General features: G+C 38.6%; 1 protein-coding gene across 1 annotated transcript in view; it reads right to left on the bottom strand.

The window, feature by feature from the left end:
* Positions 1–20,538, bottom strand: part of LOC133983371 (F-actin-uncapping protein LRRC16A-like) — a 66,325-nt gene that overhangs the window by 42,685 nt on the left and 3,102 nt on the right. Inside the window, exon 2 of the mRNA XM_062422438.1 lies at positions 18,645–18,742. Within this exon, the coding sequence (XP_062278422.1) occupies positions 18,645–18,742 (98 nt within the window). The remainder of the gene's footprint in view (positions 1–18,644; positions 18,743–20,538) is intronic.

Here is a 20,538-nt window from a genome sequence, read left to right as displayed (position 1 = left end):
GGATAGTGACGCTAGCTGCTGCTTGGTTACTACGGTGCTTTTATGGTCTATGGCTAACGGTGATAAGGCTAATGCTATTTTTTGCTAGCAAACAACATGACTCCTTAGAAGGCCTTTCGGTAGAACCAAATGCAAAAACAAAACTTATTAGGTGACTAAAATTATATGATTAACGTTTATGAACTGAAAACGTTTATGAACTGAAAACGTTTATGAACTGAAAACTGTTGCCGAAATACTTTCGGCAACAGCTACGCCTGTACTTTGAATATGGGGTGACATCATGGTTGCGTTACCTGTGGTTGCGACCAAGGTAGTGATCTGTCACTCAAAGCAGCCACACCCTTAATTGTGCATAAAACTGTTTTTGTACTAGGCTGTAAATATGTTTATTTTTGCTGTAAGGTTGGTTATTTTAATATGGGAGTATATGGGTATTGACCCATCCTCAAGTGGCCATTCGAGAAACTGCAGTTTTTGGCATTTCTGCATCGGCCTCATTTTTCAGCCCTGGAGGTTGCAGAAAAGTCTTGCATGAGAAAAACTGTGTGTGCAACATGAGGTCTGCTTGTTTCATCACTGTGAAGTTATTTTAAGTTTTCATTAAATTTCAACTTCAAATGAGTTTGGTTATAGTTGTCACAACTTATAGAAAGATGACCAAAACCTACAAAAAAGAATGAAATTGCAATAAACTGGAATTTTACAGTACCAGCAATAGCAAAATAGTCCTGAAAAAAAGCCCTTGTTGTGTGTGTCAGGGTCATGGTTTTAGTTCTTTAGTTCTTGTGGTTGTACTTGTGGTTATTCAGGTGCTTGAATACCTTGAGCTTCAGCTGCCGTCACAACCCAGTAATAATCAAGAACCTGCTGACTTTGCTGCAGAGGAAGTATCAGCTGACCACTGAGGCTTAATTTTTCTGTCTTAATAGTGGACAGTAAATAATTCACTACTTGGATATCAATGATTGCATTAACAATCCGTCAGCAGCAGCTGGATACTCTAAAAATAATTCTGTCCTCCTGCCTAAGAAGATGAATTCAGTGCACCTTAAAACTTTAACTTTAAAGTTTTTAGACCAATTCATGTTGCCACTACCTCTTGGATTTTACTTGAGCTTTTCAACCTCCCGCCCTCCTCCTGTCAATGCATGACTGCCTCTTTGCAGTGCCATGCTCCCTCCATCTGCCCTTTTGAGTGGACAAAGCCATAACAGTAACACACTGGCCCGTTTCATGACCACCACCCCCCCCCCCCCCCCCCCCCCCCCCCTTTGTATCAACCCTCCCACCTCTCTCTCTCTCTCTGCTCTGTCTCTTAAGTGGACTTAAGTAGCTTTGAGCCTCCCTATCAGCCAATGATTTCACAGCGGCCTCCATCCCGCCTTTAGCTCCACTCAGCCAACCAGATGGCAGCAGCATTGGAGCATGTCTACAAGACCAGAGAGGGCATCTGCTATTACACTCTCTGCACACACACACACACACACACACACACACACACACACACACACACACACACACACACACACACACACACACACACACACTAAAACAATTTTATTATGTAGATTTGACATTTGACATTTGACATTTGACTTCTTTGAAATAATTTTTTGTCATTTTTATATGAATAGATAATATGATAAATAGCTATTTAACACTCAATACTCACACTCAATACTCAGCAGAAACCGAGTTTCTGCTTTGCGTGTGCGCGCGCACACACACGCACACACACACACACACACACACACACACACACACACACACAAAAACACCATGAAAGTAAGTCGACAGTGTCTTGAACCCCATTAAAGTGTCAGTAGTAGACACAGACCTGTGAAGTGTATGTTTCTGAGTGTGTGTGTGTGTGTGTTGTGTACAGTGATTCCCAGATTATCTTTTTTTCTGTCAAACTGTCAACTCAACCTACCCCCCGTCCTCCCATTCAAACACCCCTCATGTGCACACACACACACACATTGTGTTACCATGGCAACAGCTCTGCCCATACTGCACACAAATTTGTGACTACACACGCATACACACACACTACACAGATAGACACTCACTCACACATAAAAGTAGCATGCCAAGCCTCGCCTGAGAATGTCAATGAGTTTTCACCCTCCCCTAAACAGCATTCACGATAGCCTACAGTTACGCTGAATCTCTGTTGAAACTGAAGCAGCACAGAGAATTGTTTCATCTGCAGTCATTCAGCTGTGGCGGCATGCAGCCACAGGAAATCTAACCCCCCTCCCAAAAAATGCTTTTATTCATCCATCATGTCTTGGGGTGCATTCATGTTCTGTTCTTTGGATCAATCTCACCATTTTGTGTAAACATTTATAGTTTGAGTGAAATCAGTGTATTTATAAACTCCCCAAAATGCTTGCTGTAAAATGCTTCAAATATTTGACCACCTTGAGGTATGCCTGATTCAGTTTGCTGGATATTTAAATAATAATGAACATTCCTTTTATTTTTTCCTTTGTCCTGTAAAGCATCTGAACAAAGACAGAGCTTGAATAATTAGAAAATGCACACAAGTTAGTGGTAAAATAATTAGTTGATGAATTGATCACTTAATTGACAGATTACTGAATGAAATTAGAATTATATTAAAGACAACCAACATAAAATTAGATAAATAAACATTTATTGAGCAAAAATACCAAGCATGATCTGTTTGCAGCTTCTCTAACATGAGCATAAACTGCTTTAATCTGAGCACTTTTGGACAGTTTGTCAGCTGGCTACAGTTTCTCAATTGTGATGATTCTGGACTTTTCTTTGTCATACACGATCATCTTCTCCTGCGGTCACGACAGCAGATCATCCGTCTCCATCTCTTCCTGTCCTCTGCATCTTCCTCTGTCGCCCCAGCCACCTGCATGTCTTCCCTCAACATATCTTTCAACTTCCTCTTTGGCCTTCTTCTTTTCCTCTTGTGGAAAATCCATCTTCAACATTCTTTACCCAGTATGACCATGTCCAAACCATCTCAATCCCGGCTCTCTTGCTTTGTCTCCAAACACTTTGTCCGACCTGAGCTGTCCCTCTAATATACTATTTCATAATCATCCATCCTTGTCACTCCTAACGAAAATCTTAGCATTATCAACAGCACCTCCAGCTTCGCCTCCTGTCTTTTCATCTGTGCCACCACCTCCAAACCATACAGAACTGGTCTCATTGTCTCTTGCTGGTACCCTTTTGTCCAGTGCATACCTCCACCTCTTCAGGCTATCTTTGGATCATTTAAAGACGTAACCTTTGACTCTGGAAGATTATAACGGGGATTATTCACTATTTTCTGTCATTTTTAGACAAAGCAATTATTGGAGAAAATAATCATCAGAGTAATTGATAATGTCAAAGATTAAAGATTAATCAATGCTATAAATGGGGCTTCAACTAATAGTTTTTTTGTCATATTATTATTGGTAATTTGGTGTATAAAATGAGATTTGATGTGAAAAATGTCCATCACGACCAAAGCCCAAGGTGATGTCTTTAGATTACCTGTTTTGTCCAACCGTCCCACAGTTATTCAACAAATGATTTAATCTCTTAATGGAAATAAAACTTACAGTCCTAATATCAACAGCACATTGAAATTCATCCCCCCACGCCACTGCTGACACAGACTCTTTATTGCATAACTGATGCCAGGACGTACTGCACGTGCATGTGTGCCTGTGTGTAACATGAATGAGTCATGATGTGCTGGCTGCAAACCCAAACTGTCAACGCAGCACAGAGGAAAGGAGAGTATTTTTAGGACTATACAGCAAAATAGAGGGAGAGACAGAGATCGCGAGAGATCAGCAAGTGAGCTGAGGAGAGTGGACACCAGAGGGACAGAGAGTGAAAGAGAGGAGGCGGAAGGGGAAAGCAAGTGAAATTACTTAATAGAATCAAAGTGCTGTTTTGCTGATAAGGAGCCAAGACTGAAATCCAATCAGAAGGTAAGCCATTTAATGAAGGGAAGTGTTTAAAAGCAGTTTCATCTCTGTCTAAACTAATGCTTTTGGGATGACCCCATGTTAGCTTTTAATACGCTGAAATCAATCAGCTCTGCCTGGATTCCAGACAGCGGATTGCTCTCTTTTCTGTTCCTGCTCCTTAATCTCATCATGTCGTCATCCTCCTTTAACCCCTTCCTTGCCTAAATTGCTTAAAACATACTTGCAATATATGATTAGGTTCCAAATGGTATAAAAGGGCCATAACATCCATTTTACACCAGTGTAGCTACATTATAGTAGAGTAAGTACGCTATATGTGAGAGATTGTGCTATGGAATGTATGACTATTGGATAATTGAACCATTACTGCACAGAAAAATCCATTCTGCGCAGGAAAAAAAATGCTAAGTATTTTTTCTTACCATCTTGATCTCAACGTGGATGCCAGGTGGACGTCACCATGAAGAAATGCAAATTGTGCATGACATACAGTTATCACACAACATACTAACAAACTGGGAGGTGTAATGAGAAATAGATTTTTTCTTCTCCATTTAGTAGTGTAGTGTAGTGTAGTAGTTTCTGTGCCATCGTTCTGCTACTTTTTTCTGGTTTACATAGTATGAATATGCATGTGTTACAATAGAGACAATAGAGAAGAGGAAGCACATACACACACTGTAATTTTATCCCTGAATAATCAGGGATGGTGTAACTCAGTGTAAGAGTGGAGCAAGACTCTCCAGGCTGCTGTTAAATAGGATAATATACGGGGCAAAAACACTGAACATCATCTGCAAGGCAGGGATTAAACACATGAAAGTTCTTGAAAGACCATTTATTGAACCATTAAAGTCTGGCCTATGTATAAAGCAGCAATAGTTATTGTTTTTCCAGATATTAGAAAGGTGCCAGTAAAGTTAAATCAATGTCAACCCGCCTCTTCTTTTCCAAACTGCACATCACACATCAAATCATCCTGAGAACCTTGAACGCAGTATTTAAACCCTTCAGCTACACAGGAAGCACACTCCTCTATTTTCCTGCCATACGCCAGCGGTGGGAATTGGCACTGAAGCCAAAGATAACCACTTACCTACGCTGATAGAGAATCCTCACAGGGAGACTCAGTAGAGCTGACGCAGGAGAGATTACCACCGTGAGATCGGCTCTGCGGCCAACATGAACTGAATATGGTTCAAGAAAAGATCCTTTTAACCACTTTACTAAAGTCAGCCAGAGAAAATAATTTGTTCTACAATACATTGATTCTCCATGGCCAAGACAAGCTGCTGCTGACAGTGCAGCTGAGGTCTGGTCCTGTGATCTCTGCAGACTCACACTGCACAAGAACCATGATATGATGGTCTGCAGTCTTCCGAAAAACCATGTAAAGAACAGTATCAAACCTAACATACTGTATATTATAGTATCACCTTCCCCTTAAATATTTATAGATTAGCTTGTAAGATTTATAAGATAATTACAAGGAAAACACCTTAACATAAGTCACTCAATGCTTAGGCAGCACAAATGCTTAAAATTGCAACATTTTCTAGGAAAGCATTTCCAGATAGCCAAGCTGCTAATCACTTATGGATATCTCATTTTGGGAGCAAACCATTCGCCGCAGCGCTTGTCCTCCCAACACTGCGCCAGCAGCCAAAGAGAACATTAAGAGAGCAACATCAATTTTCTTTTATCACTGCCCTGCTCATCATTATGTGTTTTACTGCTGAAGAGATGAGCATGGTGAGGAACAAAGGCGGCTGACGGTGCTACTTCCTGAACAGATTTGATTGGTTGTTCTCATCAGACCACAGCTGTGGCACGAATAAATGTGTTCTGATTATGTTGCATTTCATGGTTTAGTGTAGATTTTTTTATGTTACCGTTGTTGGTTTCAGTCTGAATACAAACAGCCAGCAATGTGTTTGAATAATGAATGAGACATAAACAATGTGAGCTTGAGATATTAAGATATATACGGGGACAGATGATAAAACTTGCCTTTCATTTATTAAGTTTATAGTCCAGGTTGGCAAGACGCCCTTTAACACTGAATAGATATCAGGGTTTTTAGGTACTAGATGCTTTTGGGGCTGATAGAGGGGGTTCCTCTTAAAACACTGTCATCCTGCAGGGCATCCTCTAAGAACCCTGTGTGTGTTTAGGTTATAGAGATAAGGAATAATCACAAGGTTTCATTCATTCATTCATCAGCATGCCAGCCAGACACAATGGGGAGGAGGTTTGTGTGTGTGTGTGTGTGTGTGTGTGTGTGTGTGTGTGTGTGTGTGTGTGTGTGTGTGTGTGTGTGTGTGTGTGTGTGTGTGTGTGTGTGTGTGTGTGTGTGTGTGTGTGTGTGTAGCTATGTTATGGTGAGCCAAGGTTTCTGGGTAAATAGGATATCACCACCACAGAGATGAGAGAGAAAAAATCAGAGAAATGCAAGCAGAGGTGGACTAATTGTTATTTTTTACAATTAACGTTAACAAAGAAAACTGAATTGGAAAAACGTCCCCAAACTGAAGTAAAGTGCTTTGTTGAGTGGAGAGAGAGACACACACTGTACACAGGTATGACAGAAAGAGAAAGCAAGAGAGAGAGAGAAGAAAGGAATGACAGAGACAAAGGCAGGGCGGGGAGAGAGGAGGAGTGAGGGGGATTTCTTTCTGGGCTGGTGTTGGCATTACCCACGGTTTCCCTCTGGAATGGGTAGATAACATCAGTCGGCACTAATAACACACTTACACACACACACACCACACAACCACAATGTTGATTGTGATTTAAATGATAAAAACACAGTTAGTGTGGTCTAGATCAGAAAAAATGTTTGCCCCAAAGTGAAGCAAAGGTCCTCTTACTATAAGATTAGATCAAAGTATAAATGATCAAAAGAAGATGTGGATGATGTAAGACTAGTACTCAGTTTCCTGTATGGACCCTAATGAGACCCTGTGCACTTCAGAAGCAAAAGGAAAAGTAAAAAACATGAAAATATGAGAAAAACAAGTAACTTTCAAGGTTTTGAAAAAAAAGAAGAGGAGGGAACCGATACAGTCAGCAAAACAATGCCGTAGGGGTAATATAACATCGATACCCAGTTCAATATATTGCTGTCCAATTTTATGCTCATGACTCAGACTTTAAACCCACCATGTATGTAAGGATTATGAAGTGGACAAAGAAACAAAAACAACAGTGGAGAAAGGTATGCAGGTGAACAGTTTACAGATGAAGAAGAAGGAGACAAAAAACAGTGATGCAACATCGACTGCAAGGACACCATGAAAACCACCCTTACAGCAAAACAATTTGACAGCTCTGGCAGTCATATGCAGTGCAGTTGTTTTACTGACAAACAGCTGCATGGGTGCTTAAACAAATAGCTGCGACAGAGTCCTTGAAGGCAGAGAGAGCAAACTGCTTTCAGTCTCTTCTGCAGTTGGTCTCAAATTTTAAACACTCAATTAAAAAAAAACAGGATTAAAGCCAAATTGTCACCATTCAGGCAACATGACAGAAAAGCCTCTCTGAGGGAGACAAATTATGCAGTTAGTCTTATATTTATCACTTGGGCTTCTTTGACAGAAAAGATCACACTGATTAGACTTGATTGTTGTGTGGTTGTTTACTATGACATGGCGCGCAAATGTCATTATCATCCAATCAATGCAGACTGTTGCTGTGACCTACAAACCCCATTCAATTACACCCAATGAAACCAGACTTACACTGTACTATTACAACACCCAACAGCCTCTTTTCCCAGAGCATGGTTAAACAAGATTCACTGGGGATAGGACCAGTCAAACAAGCACAAGACAGTTTTTAAACAAAACTGAAACTAAGTTATTAATTACTGTCATTGAAATGTAAAAAAAGAGAAATGATCGGTCCATTTGATCCAGAGGTTAAACCAGACATATTGGAAGTCAATACTGTGAGACATTATAAAAACCAAAACTATCAAGGCAATGACCTGCGGCAATTATATTGCGAAGCTCGTCTGAGTGACAATGACCCTGACCTATGAGATAATGAAGATGAATGACTGTGGGCGGGGCTTGCATGAGGTCAGGCACTGTGGGCGGGTTAATATCTCTCTAGGGAAGTTTTTGTGGGGCATTGTGGGCTCGAAACATGCATTGCAATAAAAAAAAAATCCCTATTCAGCTCGGTGGAGCGTAATACAACGCAGAGACTGATAGATACTCAGCCACTAAAATGTGACAGTGAGTGAACATACAGGACATAATGAGCATGTTCAACCTTTCCACTTATTCAGGGAGTAGCCACACTGGGAATGTAGACACAGTATATAAACCGATGTTGTATTTTGAGTAGTTGCAGATATTCAAAAAGACATCGAACTATCACACATACACACTACATGCAGTATCTTTCTTAATTAACCAGTTCATTCAGCTGTGTCTATGCCAGCACTTTACAGAAACCAAACCACTTAGAAAGAGCCTGAAAAAGTTAAGTCTGAGTCAAGCATGATGTGGAAGCAGTGTGCTAAAATTAGGCTTCATGACTAACTTAAACTGCATTCAGCCTATTCTGAGAGGCGGCTCTGAATGAACTGGTCACAGTGTGACACAGCAGATCAGCCTCAAGTTGAGTGGAATCACTGAAGTGTGTTTTACTTTCTTTCATCCAATTTAAATTTGTAAGGACATAACAAAGAGAAACAAAGAAGTGTACCTAATGAGATTATTTCAGAGTGGGTACACTTAACGTTCAAATAATACCCATATTTTGATCAGTGTGGAGGAGGAATCGTGTCACCACTGACGTCTCACAGCTGGACTGAACTATATTTGGCACTGTTGCCTCCCAGTAACAAGGTGGGTCAAACCCCACAAGGGACAACTGGGATCTTTTCTTTGTTTATATTTGCATGTTTCCTGCTGCACTGCAAGGGAGGTCAACTGGAAACTTTAAATTGCACATAGATGTGACTACACTATGACAAAATTCTCCATGCTGGACCCTTTTCTTTTGAGATGTTAAGTTGCTGGATGTTTTAAGATTATTACAAGAACCAAAGCAATTTGCCATACATTTGCTGATTCAAGCTTCTTAAATGGGAGGTTTTGCTGTTTTTCTCTTTTATATCACTGAAAACTGAGTAGCTTTGGTTTTTTGGACCTTAGGCTCTAGAAAACCGTAAGGGGTATTTTTCACAATTAAGAATATAAACCTCAGATTAATCAACAGTTAAACTGATAATAAGTTGCAGCCATAATTACTAGTATCAAGACATGAAGAAAAGCTCCTGAATATTGGAACTACTGGAAAACAGTTCATGCATCTTTTAATCATTTAGAGGTTGCAATTAAACATTATTTTCATTCTTGATTGGCTGGTTATTTTCATAAATTAACTGTTTGGCCAAGAAAACTTTAAAAAAAAAAACAACCCATGACAATACACACGACTTATTTTGTCTGACCTACATTATACAACCCAGAGTAGTCAGTTTACTTTAACTTAAAAGAAAAGTAGAAGTAAAGTAAAAGTAGCCAATACTCACACTTGAAAAGCTGTAAAAATGGCTGAAATATTCAGTTGACTATCGATCAATTTGGTAACTGAATAATCCATTAATTATCCAACCAGTTGAATCATTTGGTGCAAAGTCATCATCAGTGCCCAATTCATCCTTACAAAACAATGTTTTATCTTCTGCTTTTTAAAAAAATCAGTTGTAAGCAAATCTGAATAGAAATTCTGTCATTTTCTGTTTCAACTAAATACCTCGAAGCAAATATATCACTTTAAAACACACTGTATACAGAAAACAATTCCCAACCTCAAAAATGAAAGCAAAACTAAAAACGGATTGTTTGAGCAGGGAAGACCCCTATGAGGTCAATGTGGTTTCTGTCAAGACATCGTTCTGACCACAAATCTTATAAATACAAACACCCACTGAAGAACTGAACCTGAAAAAAAAGATGGAAAGATCAAGTCACTCCAGTCCATTGTCATCAAATTTCCTGATACTTAAAAAATACCAAACAGAAATAAAATGGTGGTTTGCCGTCAACTGTGTTTTGCATGTAAACATGTTTAACTTTCCATTGAAACACTGATGATCTACCTTCTAACTGCACAAAAGCAAACCCAACAATACACTGAAATGTATTTAAGAACTAGATACTTGTGCTGCAGCAAAGTACACAAATAACATAAATGCTACATGATTATAACTGTGACATGACATGACTCTCTTGCAATTTTTGTAAAGGCAGGTCATGTGATATTGTAATTTGTGAAGTCTCTACATGTGTTCGTAAATAGATCTAAAGTGGACTGTTGGTCCTCTCCATCAGTGTATTTCAGTGTACTGCCAGATTTTTGAGTGCTCTCCTTGACCTACAATCTTTCTCTCTTAACTCCAGCTCTTTAAAACGGTATACTATGAAGGATTTTCCTTAAACAATATTTATACAAAAACACCTCTTAATCACCACTAATGATCCAAGAGAAGTGTGTAGCAGTGTCCAATTTATTAGTTTCTTTGCTGTGTTTGGAATGTTTCTAGGCGTCAACCTTTGGGCAGTGGGTGTGTAGCCCCTAGCCAATAACAACACATACAGTAGGTTGTGAAGTGGGCCTGGTAGCATAGTGACCAGGTTACATCACTGTTTTTTTAATTTGACTCAGTATTTCCCGACTTCTCCATCTCCCTCCCATGCTGTGTGTAGAGTACTGCTGTGTGCTGCTCCTCTGCTGTCAGTGTGCCTGTTTCACACACACACACACACACACACACACACACACACACACACACACACACACACACACACACACACACACACACACACACACACACACACACACACACACACACACACACACACACACACACACACACACTAGGAATACCTAGTACACACACACACACACACACACACACTCTCTGAGCAGAATGTGGGTGTGTTTATTTATGCTTTAGAACGTAACAGCTGTAAAACAATCCCAAAATAACGTTTTCTTACTCTGATTCATGGCTTCGTTCTAACCAGCACCGCTCACTCTCTTCATTCACTTTCTACCTCGCTTGACCACCACTTTCTTTTACTCTCTTTCTCTCTTGCTTGTTGGGCTGGGGATGAGGGGCCAACTTTCTGCATGTTAACAAATACCAACCGGTAATTCCTGCTTAGTACACTTTAACTTTACACTTAGATTATCGGTTGAAGATGATGAAAAAAAAAATCACTATTTCAAATTCAACAACGTATTCAAAGGGCAAACAGACTGTGTGAGTTGTGTGATTTAGAAGAGGTAGCGAGTCCTGTTTAATTTTGTACTGAACACACTATGATGATTTTACATGAAGTGGCTCAACAAAAACAAATTGGAATTGTTGTTTAATTTTGACTTTTTTAAGAGTGCTAACATTGTCACAAAACCTTGGAGAAGATATGGATTATTTAATTGGTAGTTACTCTAATTTCTCCAACGTTATTATGGTGAATGATTTTTGTTTGTTCTACACAATGAAGGTCAGAAGATATGATAGTTAAAGCTTTTTGAGTTGGTTTTCATTATTTTTTGTAGAATTGTATCAAAATGCACATACATAGGTTTGTGCATGACAGCAATAACAACTTAATTCATAAATTAATACATCTATCGCCACCAGGGCTGGGTTCACTGTAACTGGGGTAACTGCCTAAAAATGTGGATTTAGCTATAAATTCACAGCTATTTCTAAAACCTTTCTGAATAGAAAGTAGTCACATGACAAAAACCTCAGCAGCCTACAGCAAAGACAGGATATTATAATCTTTTAAGAGATTTTAAAATGTGGAAGATTCTTGCTCTGCAGCCTTCAGAATGGCACTTTTAGAGTCACTAACAAAAGATACTGGTGGACTGCAGGTTCCCATGAGGGGACATTACAGGTGATCATCTGGGAGTAAAGAATTGGGTCACTTCCATTCTCTCACTGCCCCTAATGACAGACCTTGCCGTTAGAGAAAAGAAGAGAGGGGCGGTGGAAAGACAAGTTGGATAAGATTGTAGGCTTTGGTCTTTTCTCAGATGTGAGCAGGGGTGCTTAAACATTTTCCATCTTGGGATTGAGTAAATGTAGTCTCACTGAGGTGACCAGGAATACTATGACATAGTGCTCCTATCAAAGAAAATGTTCCAATATTTTTATGAATGCCACTTTAATTCAGCTTACTACTAGCTTTGTTCCCATTATTTTGGAACAAAGAGTTGGCCAAGCTTTCTGTTGACCTACTAATAATTTATGGCGTCCTCAGTAAAATGGTGCAAGACCCCATTTTAAATCATGTTCAGACAAGCTGTGAGAGGTGAAATGAAACGTCACCACACGTTGAGGAATCTGACAGCAACATACAGAGTGGACGCTACAATTTTCATTGAAAAAAATGAACATGCACTCCACACTTTTTAGATTATGATCCACACAGTCGTCTTTTACTAACTGAAAAGATTATTATTCATATAGGAAAATAAAGTATGTGGAACTATGAGGGATAAAACAACAGGATGGTCCACATTTATTTTCCTGTACATAATCACATTTTTATGAAAAAAATACTGCTTACACCAAATGGACACTGGGTTGCATCAATGGGTGTAAGAAGTACTTTTCATAGAAATCTGATACTGTACACTGCCTGACCATGTTCCTTCTATAGTCTAACACCATTGTTTGTTGAAGAAATGGACGCAGAAAATCTAATATTACAGTCAACAAGTTTCAGTTAACTTTTTCATGTTATTTCAGTTTAGAAAAAGGAATATCTGACAACAAGAAATGATTAGGATATTGTATTTAAATCCAGTCAAGAAACAATCATGGTAATTTCATCTTAAAATTTAACTTGTGTTGTATCATAGAAAAAAGAAAAAAGAAATCACCTGACAACAATTTAAGCATTTTTAAGCAAGTGCAATTCTTTTGGTTCAAGTTCTGATGGTTACACCACTTAGATATTTTTGCCATAATCCTCTAATATATTGTCTCAAAATTGATTAAAAGCAGAAATGTTATATTTTGTCCACAAAAAAGGAATGGGTGCAATGTATTCATGCATTTATTTTCCATTTTTAACCCCTTTTAAATTTGCCTAAACCACATGGAAACAAAAAAAGTAGCGTTATGTCATTGACCCTTATACTGTTTGTCACAAACATTCTGTGATGATCCATTCCTCCAGTTATGAGCGGTATATATTCTTATATATTTTTTATATAAATGTTTCTTTACAAACAGTTTATACTGTAGGTGTCAGATGAAGTTTTATCATTTTGTATCATTACATCTGCAATACAACAACTCCCTAAAGTTCTAATTTTGTGTGACATAAGACAGTGGTGTCCCTGATTAGTTCTTAAAATGTAATGTAGATTTAAAAAACCCTCAAACATTAGTCAACCACAGCAAAGATTCATGGTAATTTAAGGATACGTCTGTTTTGGCAGTAGGACCCATTCTAGTTTACAAACAATAGTTTAAACATCCTGGAGTCAGATATGGGTTTGAATGACTGTATCTGAAATGACCTGCTTCCTCTTGAAAGCATTAAATAAACCCCATACACTCCTAAACTGAACTGATAGTATCTATATGCTTCATGGAACCGTGAAATAAGATTAATATCTGTATTACTGTAGATATAATAATGTTTCACACTGTGTCATCTGAGCTGTATTAGTGCCACTCCCACAAAGGAAACAATGAGACAGTAGTAGTTAGCTATTGGTGACAGTCTCTGGCCAGGGTAAATACACACTCATATACTGTCCATTTTTTATACCAGGTGATCAAGACGACATTGGACACTAAGCCAACAATCTGGTGCTGTAGTCTTAAGTGTCAGCCAAGGATTTATAAATGAGTAACACCACTACGTGACTAACAGCAGGACAGCAGAAAGCAATAGGTATCACAGAAAATCCTCATTTTTAAGAAGCTGGAACTACAGAATTAAACATTTTCACAATATTGCAAAAATGTATACCCTCACAAGTTTAGATACTAATTTGGACTTGAATTGCTTGGTTGTCACCAGTGATATGCGTTAAATCTTCCTTTCCAGCTTTACATAATGTCACCAGTGATTTCTGTCTCACAAGAGTTGCTGTTTTTCTTCTTTTCCTCTCACTCTTCATCCCTTCTGCCCCATACAATACGTCTCACTGCCCATTTCTCCCACTCTTCCTCCTCCCTCCTCTCCTCTTCTTTGGGGTGTGTTTGACGGACTGATGTTATTATCTCTACCTCCTTCCTTCTTCAAAGGAGGCAGGCGACTGTATCTATCAAGCTTTAGTGTGCTTAAAAAAACGCCTCGGGCACAGTAGTGCTCCACTCCCAGTGTGAACTGAGCTCAGCGGGGAAAAAGGGAAATGCCTTGTGTGTATTTGACAGACAGGCAAATTGACAGTAGAAATATCCATATTCCTCCCTTCATTATCTGTGTACTTTAGACTTTACATAGATGCCCTGCATTGTCTGAGGTAAATCAAGCTTAATGGCTACAGTATGTAAGCACGGGAAGTTCAATAAATGTCAGTTCAAATCATTAAATCTTAACTGTGTGTCTCAGTGAAGGATAGATAACTTGCGTGTTTGACATGGTCTGTGATTTATACTTGGAAATACCATAAAAGCAAGGATATATTTTCATATAGTTTATGTATCAAGCAGCTAGATGTAGTATAATGGTGGGCAGATGATCAATATTCATCATTAAAGGATTTCAAGTCTGTAACGCTACCATGGAGTACACAAAAGAATGACAAAAAACTAAAGACTAATTGCATTGAGGCCATGTACATGTTCAGCTGTTCCACAAATACATCACTGTTAAATTTTAGTTAATATTCTGACAGTTCTGATGTATAAAAACAAAAGTGACAACTGATGAAACTAAAGCAACATTTTCAAGTGGAAAAAAGCCGCCTCTACTCTTTCAATACAGTAATATTGTCTGCGGTTCATTGATGTCACACCCACAGGTGTGTGTTTTAATCTCAGTCCCAGGAAACTGGAGGCAGTCAATTAAATGAGTCACTTTTCTTCTCTTATTAGTCACACAGACACCACAAAGTTGATTATTCCCTGACAGACTACTGCTTAATGGTTCTGGACATTTTCATCTGTTAATAAAGATTTGACACACATACTCACCCCCTTGTCTCGTTATTTTACTGTGTTACACCTTTTGACTCATTACACACTCAGCACAATTGAATTTCCTGCACAATGACATTTTTGGAGTTTTTTTACATGTCTACATATATGGGAACTTGTGTGAGAGACAGATTGACTGGACAAAATCAAACCATGCCTCTTTTGGTTAAATGCTCTCTGACTAGTAAACCTCAACATTATAGCTCTGAACCTATATTGCAGGGTTTCTGGTAAAAAAAAAAAAATTTAAAACACAAAAAAACCACAAGCCTAAGCCAAGATAACCCTTATGACCCTCAACAGTTATTTCCTCCCTTTCTCAGAAGGATCATCCAGAGCTGCTTTCACGGTCTCAGTAGTACTCCCCATGACATGTGGAAAATCAGTAGAATGGCCCTTTAACATTTTGCTGCATTATGACTGTACACTTCTCAGAAACATGTAAGTTTCAATTTACAGCCAGCACATGTTTGATCATAATATCTGACTTCAAAACAATCTGTAAATATATTGTTTTTTCATCATGTTTAACTTTGGATACCACAACACTCACAGGCTACAATTCTGTGGCATGTTTGTTTTCTCTCAGTGCCACTTCCTCCATAATCGGCTTCTCTAACTCTGTTTTCTGCAGAACAACTGACAGTGGTTTATTTGTTCGGTCTGGGTCAAGCAGAGCGTTGATACAAACTCACCGAGTCATTCTCATGCTCTGTGCCTGTTTAAAATGCCAGAGCCACTCCACTGGAATTCTTCACTTCCCAGTAATGCCTCCCACATCTTTGCATTGTTTTGTAAGTATGTGTGCATGTGCGGATGCAAACTACTAGCCTCTGTTAGTAGCTCCCACATGATAACATTGTTTTGTCATATAGCCACACCAAAAAGAGATCTAGCCCCAAACAAGGTACTTCACTGGATTCCCCTATAAATAAGTGGTTGTCTGGGAGTATTTTATTTTTCCATAAACTTTGCTGACAAATATAGAAAAGAAATGATTGGTGTACATGTGGGAAGTTTGGGGGGGGGGAACATGCATTTCAATACTACACAAGATGAAATGTTTTCCTTTGAGATGATTACAATTACCTACCATTTGTGATTTTAAAGCCTCATGTGATAACAATAAGGACCACAAAAGGACCAATTATTATTTTCATTTTCCACTCGTCTGAAAGTTTTCAGGTTAAAGAGATTTCACATTCTATAAAATGACAGAAATAGTGACAATTTGTCACCACAGTTTCCCCAGATAATTTACCATCAGTTCTACCATCAGAAACTGTGCAACACTTTTGAACCAGTGTGCTATCAACTATAGTGAAGGTCCTTCAAAGATCCCATCCAGACATGTTGTAAGATATGTCAGAAATACTTTTCTTAAAATAATATGTGTCTAATATTATTTTAAGAAAAATAAAAAAACAAAAAGTAAAATGACCTCATTAAGGCTTCACTGAAAAGTCCACTCTCAGTGTCCGTGCACTGGAGGCCTCAGGTTTTCTTTACTCTTGTGTAAGTTACATGCTGGACCAGAATTTTCCTCCAAACTAGTTGTGACATCACTAATCATGTTTCAACTCTGAACCTGAAACTTTCCACTTTCAGCAGATGAATATGAAAACAGCCTTCTTGTTTCAAACTCTGCACATACATCACTGCACAGTTAAGTAACAACAAACGCACATTTTAGGTGGAGGGGGACTTTAATGCTTTGCTACTTTCCGTAGGGAGTCAGTTACAACACGTAAATAATAAAAGCGGACATTTAACTATTAAAACATCACTCAGAGCTTAAAAATGTACGTGTCACTGAATCTACGCCCCATGCCCATATTTCTTTCTGATGCAACACTGATGACTCCAGATTCCAGCAGTGATGATGTGTTTCCAATTAATGATTACATTACATAAACTGACAAATCCAATATTCTTGCATACTAACTCATCCTCTCCTGCTGCTTCCCACCTCAGCATGCTCACAGATCATTTTGCTAGTATGGGAGATGTGAAAGTGAAGCTCATTATTTCTGTCTCTCACGTTCTCTCTCTGCTCGTGTCCCTGGATGACTTCTTTATCATCCAAGTTCCCGCAGTAGCAACAATCTGGATGTACAAGTTAAAAGATGTGTATACAGGAGTCATCACGCCCACAGGGTCTGGCCGAAATTTTTGTTACACAATATCACATCCTAAAGCAGACAACTTGGCTGTGCAAATGCCTATTCACAAAGCTTTTGAAACATCCTCTTAATTCTAATTCTTTTGTTTATTCCACCCATAGCTGTATAACTAAAAGCTTCCCATCCCACTGAGAGCAGTATAACTAAAAGGCGTCTGCTATTTCCATCCAGAGCCACATATTAAACATTCACAGGAAGGTTTCTGATTCAAGCCATCAAACTTTATGGACCCTGCTAAGTCACTGATTTATTGGAGGACTGTTCTGACTGAACTATCTTCAGCTTTCTGTCCTTGTTCTGCCCAAAAAGAGCCAATATGCATTTTTAATGATCGACCAGGTATTAATTATTTAGCATCCATGGGATTTACTGCCCTTGCCAACAGTTAATGCTCTGAGTTACTATTTCCACCTGGCCAATAGACAGACTGAAGGCTGACGTGGTTACACAGCGAGAGGTGTGACTAAATGGGTGGAGAAATTATTTTAGTATTAGGGTCAGTGTGCTTAACTTTGGCTTCTGTTTTTATTGTTTTAGCATGACTTTGGATTGAGGCTGAATAAAGATCTGAACTAAATGTCTAATTTCTACTGTTCTACTGTTATTTCCAAATTCATCAGACTGCAATAAATCACGTCATTCACACATTGTGCAATTCAGACAGAGACTTTTCTTCCTGCACTTAATCTGTGCTCATTTATGAGAAGATTTTATAGATGACTGCCAGTATGCTTCTAAATATCTGAGTTGTGAGACTTTCTCTGTAGGGTGCATGATGTGTGTATATCAAAGTATTAAGATTATCGTGCATTGCTTAAATCGTTGCACTTAAAGTAAATGTGACCAGTGAGACTCAAAGATAACGATGCTTTTTGGAAACTGTTTTACAATTTCCCCCATTACTTCATTTCAGGGGAAACCCAACTGACGCCCTTCCATGCACTAACCAGTTAAGCCCTTAGACTTAATGAGACATGATATATTCAAGGTGATGGTATGAATGTGTCATTTCTGTAACTTTGACTTTCAATAAATTACCCCAAAATCAAAGCCTTCTGAACTTGAAAAGTCAGAGTGACTGCAATGTAACGATGCTCACTGCAAAGGTTAAAAAAGGAATGCCTTTCATGTGCTAAAGGCAAGAGAGAGAAAAACATGGAGGTTTGGATGTTCTTAAATGAAGAATGTACATTTAAAAAGGAGAGGAATGTAGGAGAAATAGGCAGACACACATTACTTCCCCTTAATGAAGAAAAAGAAGCTTGAAAGCAGCAAGACTTGACTCACCAAGACTCTGTTCTCCGTCTTGTCTCCTTTGATCTCCAGTTTCACTCTCTTTCTCAGTGACAGCTTCACCTTCCTCCCCAACGCATCCCTCACGCTCTCTGCACAGAAAAGACGAAAGATTCAGGCTCAAATTTAGAAAATTGTGCATATCTGTGCATTAGATTAAAAAGTTTGACAGCAGTGCAAAAACAAAGTAAACAGAGATCATGAGAGGAGAAGAAAAGAGAAAATGGTTTATCTTGCCTTACATAAAATATGTCTTTAGGTTATTTCAAACAAAACACAGACCTCTTATGAATCAAAAGTTCAAGTTGAATCAGAATTTCAACATTTTGGCTTCCTCAGCAGAGCACAGATCAGTGGATCTCTGCTGCAGACGGAATAATGTCCCATATCCACTGATTAGAAAAAACATATGTTTGATGAAAAATGTATGAAGTTCAATTTTAACACACCGTGGGAGATAACATCTTTCTTCTCATGATGTGCGATTTGCACATCATGAATCAGACTATTTCTTAGGGCCAGATTTGAGCTCCTCTTTCATTTTCTATAGCACAGACTGTACAGATTGATATGTGTTATATCTGTGGTGAAATGTAAAACTGTCTCCACCTGACAACAAATACACACAAAAGCGGTTGGGAAAACTAACAAAACCTGTGTTCATGTCCTTACTCGTCTATAGTGGTAAAGAAAGAATAAGTTAGATACAGAAAATGGATGGTCAACAATTTGAATCAATCAAAATCACATAAACTGAACAACTGGTTAATTGTTCAGACAAAAACACTCAGTGTTTTATCATTTTAAACTCAATACATTTGAGTTTTGCACAAACATCTTGGACAAAACCTGTAATTTGACCTCATCTTAGGCTCTGGAAGCTAGGACTGGCAAAGCCTGTCTTTCTGTTGTTCAATCAGTCTACCACTTTAGTCTTGAAACCTCTCAAGAAATATTGGATGGCTTGCTGTGAAATTATGTGCAACCATTCATAGTCCCCATAATAATAAACCTATTGACTTTGGCCATCTCCTAACGCCACAGTGAGTTTGGCATTTTTGTTGAAATATCTATACATCCCAAGACCTATTGAATCAATTGGCATGAAAGTTCATACAGAGATCATACATCCTTAGGACTATGGTGACCCTATGACTTTATATGTAGTTTCAACAGCAATTCAAAGTTTTGACTCACCCAGTGTAATATTTCAACATTGGTTGATTGGTACAATGTCTGGTCCAGACATTTATGATGTATCATAATGTATCCTGATAACTTTGGTAATCTACTAAATCTACTCTTGTCTCACCACATGGTCAACATTTGTGAAGTGTGAGTAAGAATGTCTCAACAACCATTTGCTGGACTGCCATGAACTTAGGTACACACATTCAGATCAAAATTTCAATTTGTCAAATACTCAATGACATTCCCATCAACCTCAGCTGCACTTTGCGTTTTGTGATAATGTACAAATGCTAGCATGCTAACAAGAAAGGAGTGAACATGGTAAAAATTATACCTGCTAAAAATGATCATGTTAACGTTGTCATTGCGAGCATAAAAGAATGCTGTTATTATTTGTTATTATTGTTATATTGCTCAAAGCACCACCATGCATACAGTAACTATTATGCATCACAGAGCTACACACAATCAACTCATTTATTGATAATGGAAAGAAGAGTTAAAGACAGCTCTAATCTTTAAATACTAGTATACAGAAATGTATAGTACATTTAACACACGCGCACACACACACACACATAGCCACAATATGCTGGTATATGTTCCGCTGTTCAGATTGATTGTTCACACCCAGCAGAAACCTCCACAGCCAGGGAACTGGCATTACAGAGTAGAACTGGGTCAGCTGCCTCTCCAC

Source organism: Scomber scombrus, chromosome 7, assembly GCF_963691925.1.
Source record: "Scomber scombrus chromosome 7, fScoSco1.1, whole genome shotgun sequence".
In the NCBI taxonomy this organism is placed as follows: domain Eukaryota; kingdom Metazoa; phylum Chordata; class Actinopteri; order Scombriformes; family Scombridae; genus Scomber; species Scomber scombrus.
The sequence above is the reverse complement of the archived record's forward strand: the minus strand, read 5'-3'. Positions and strand labels throughout refer to the sequence as shown.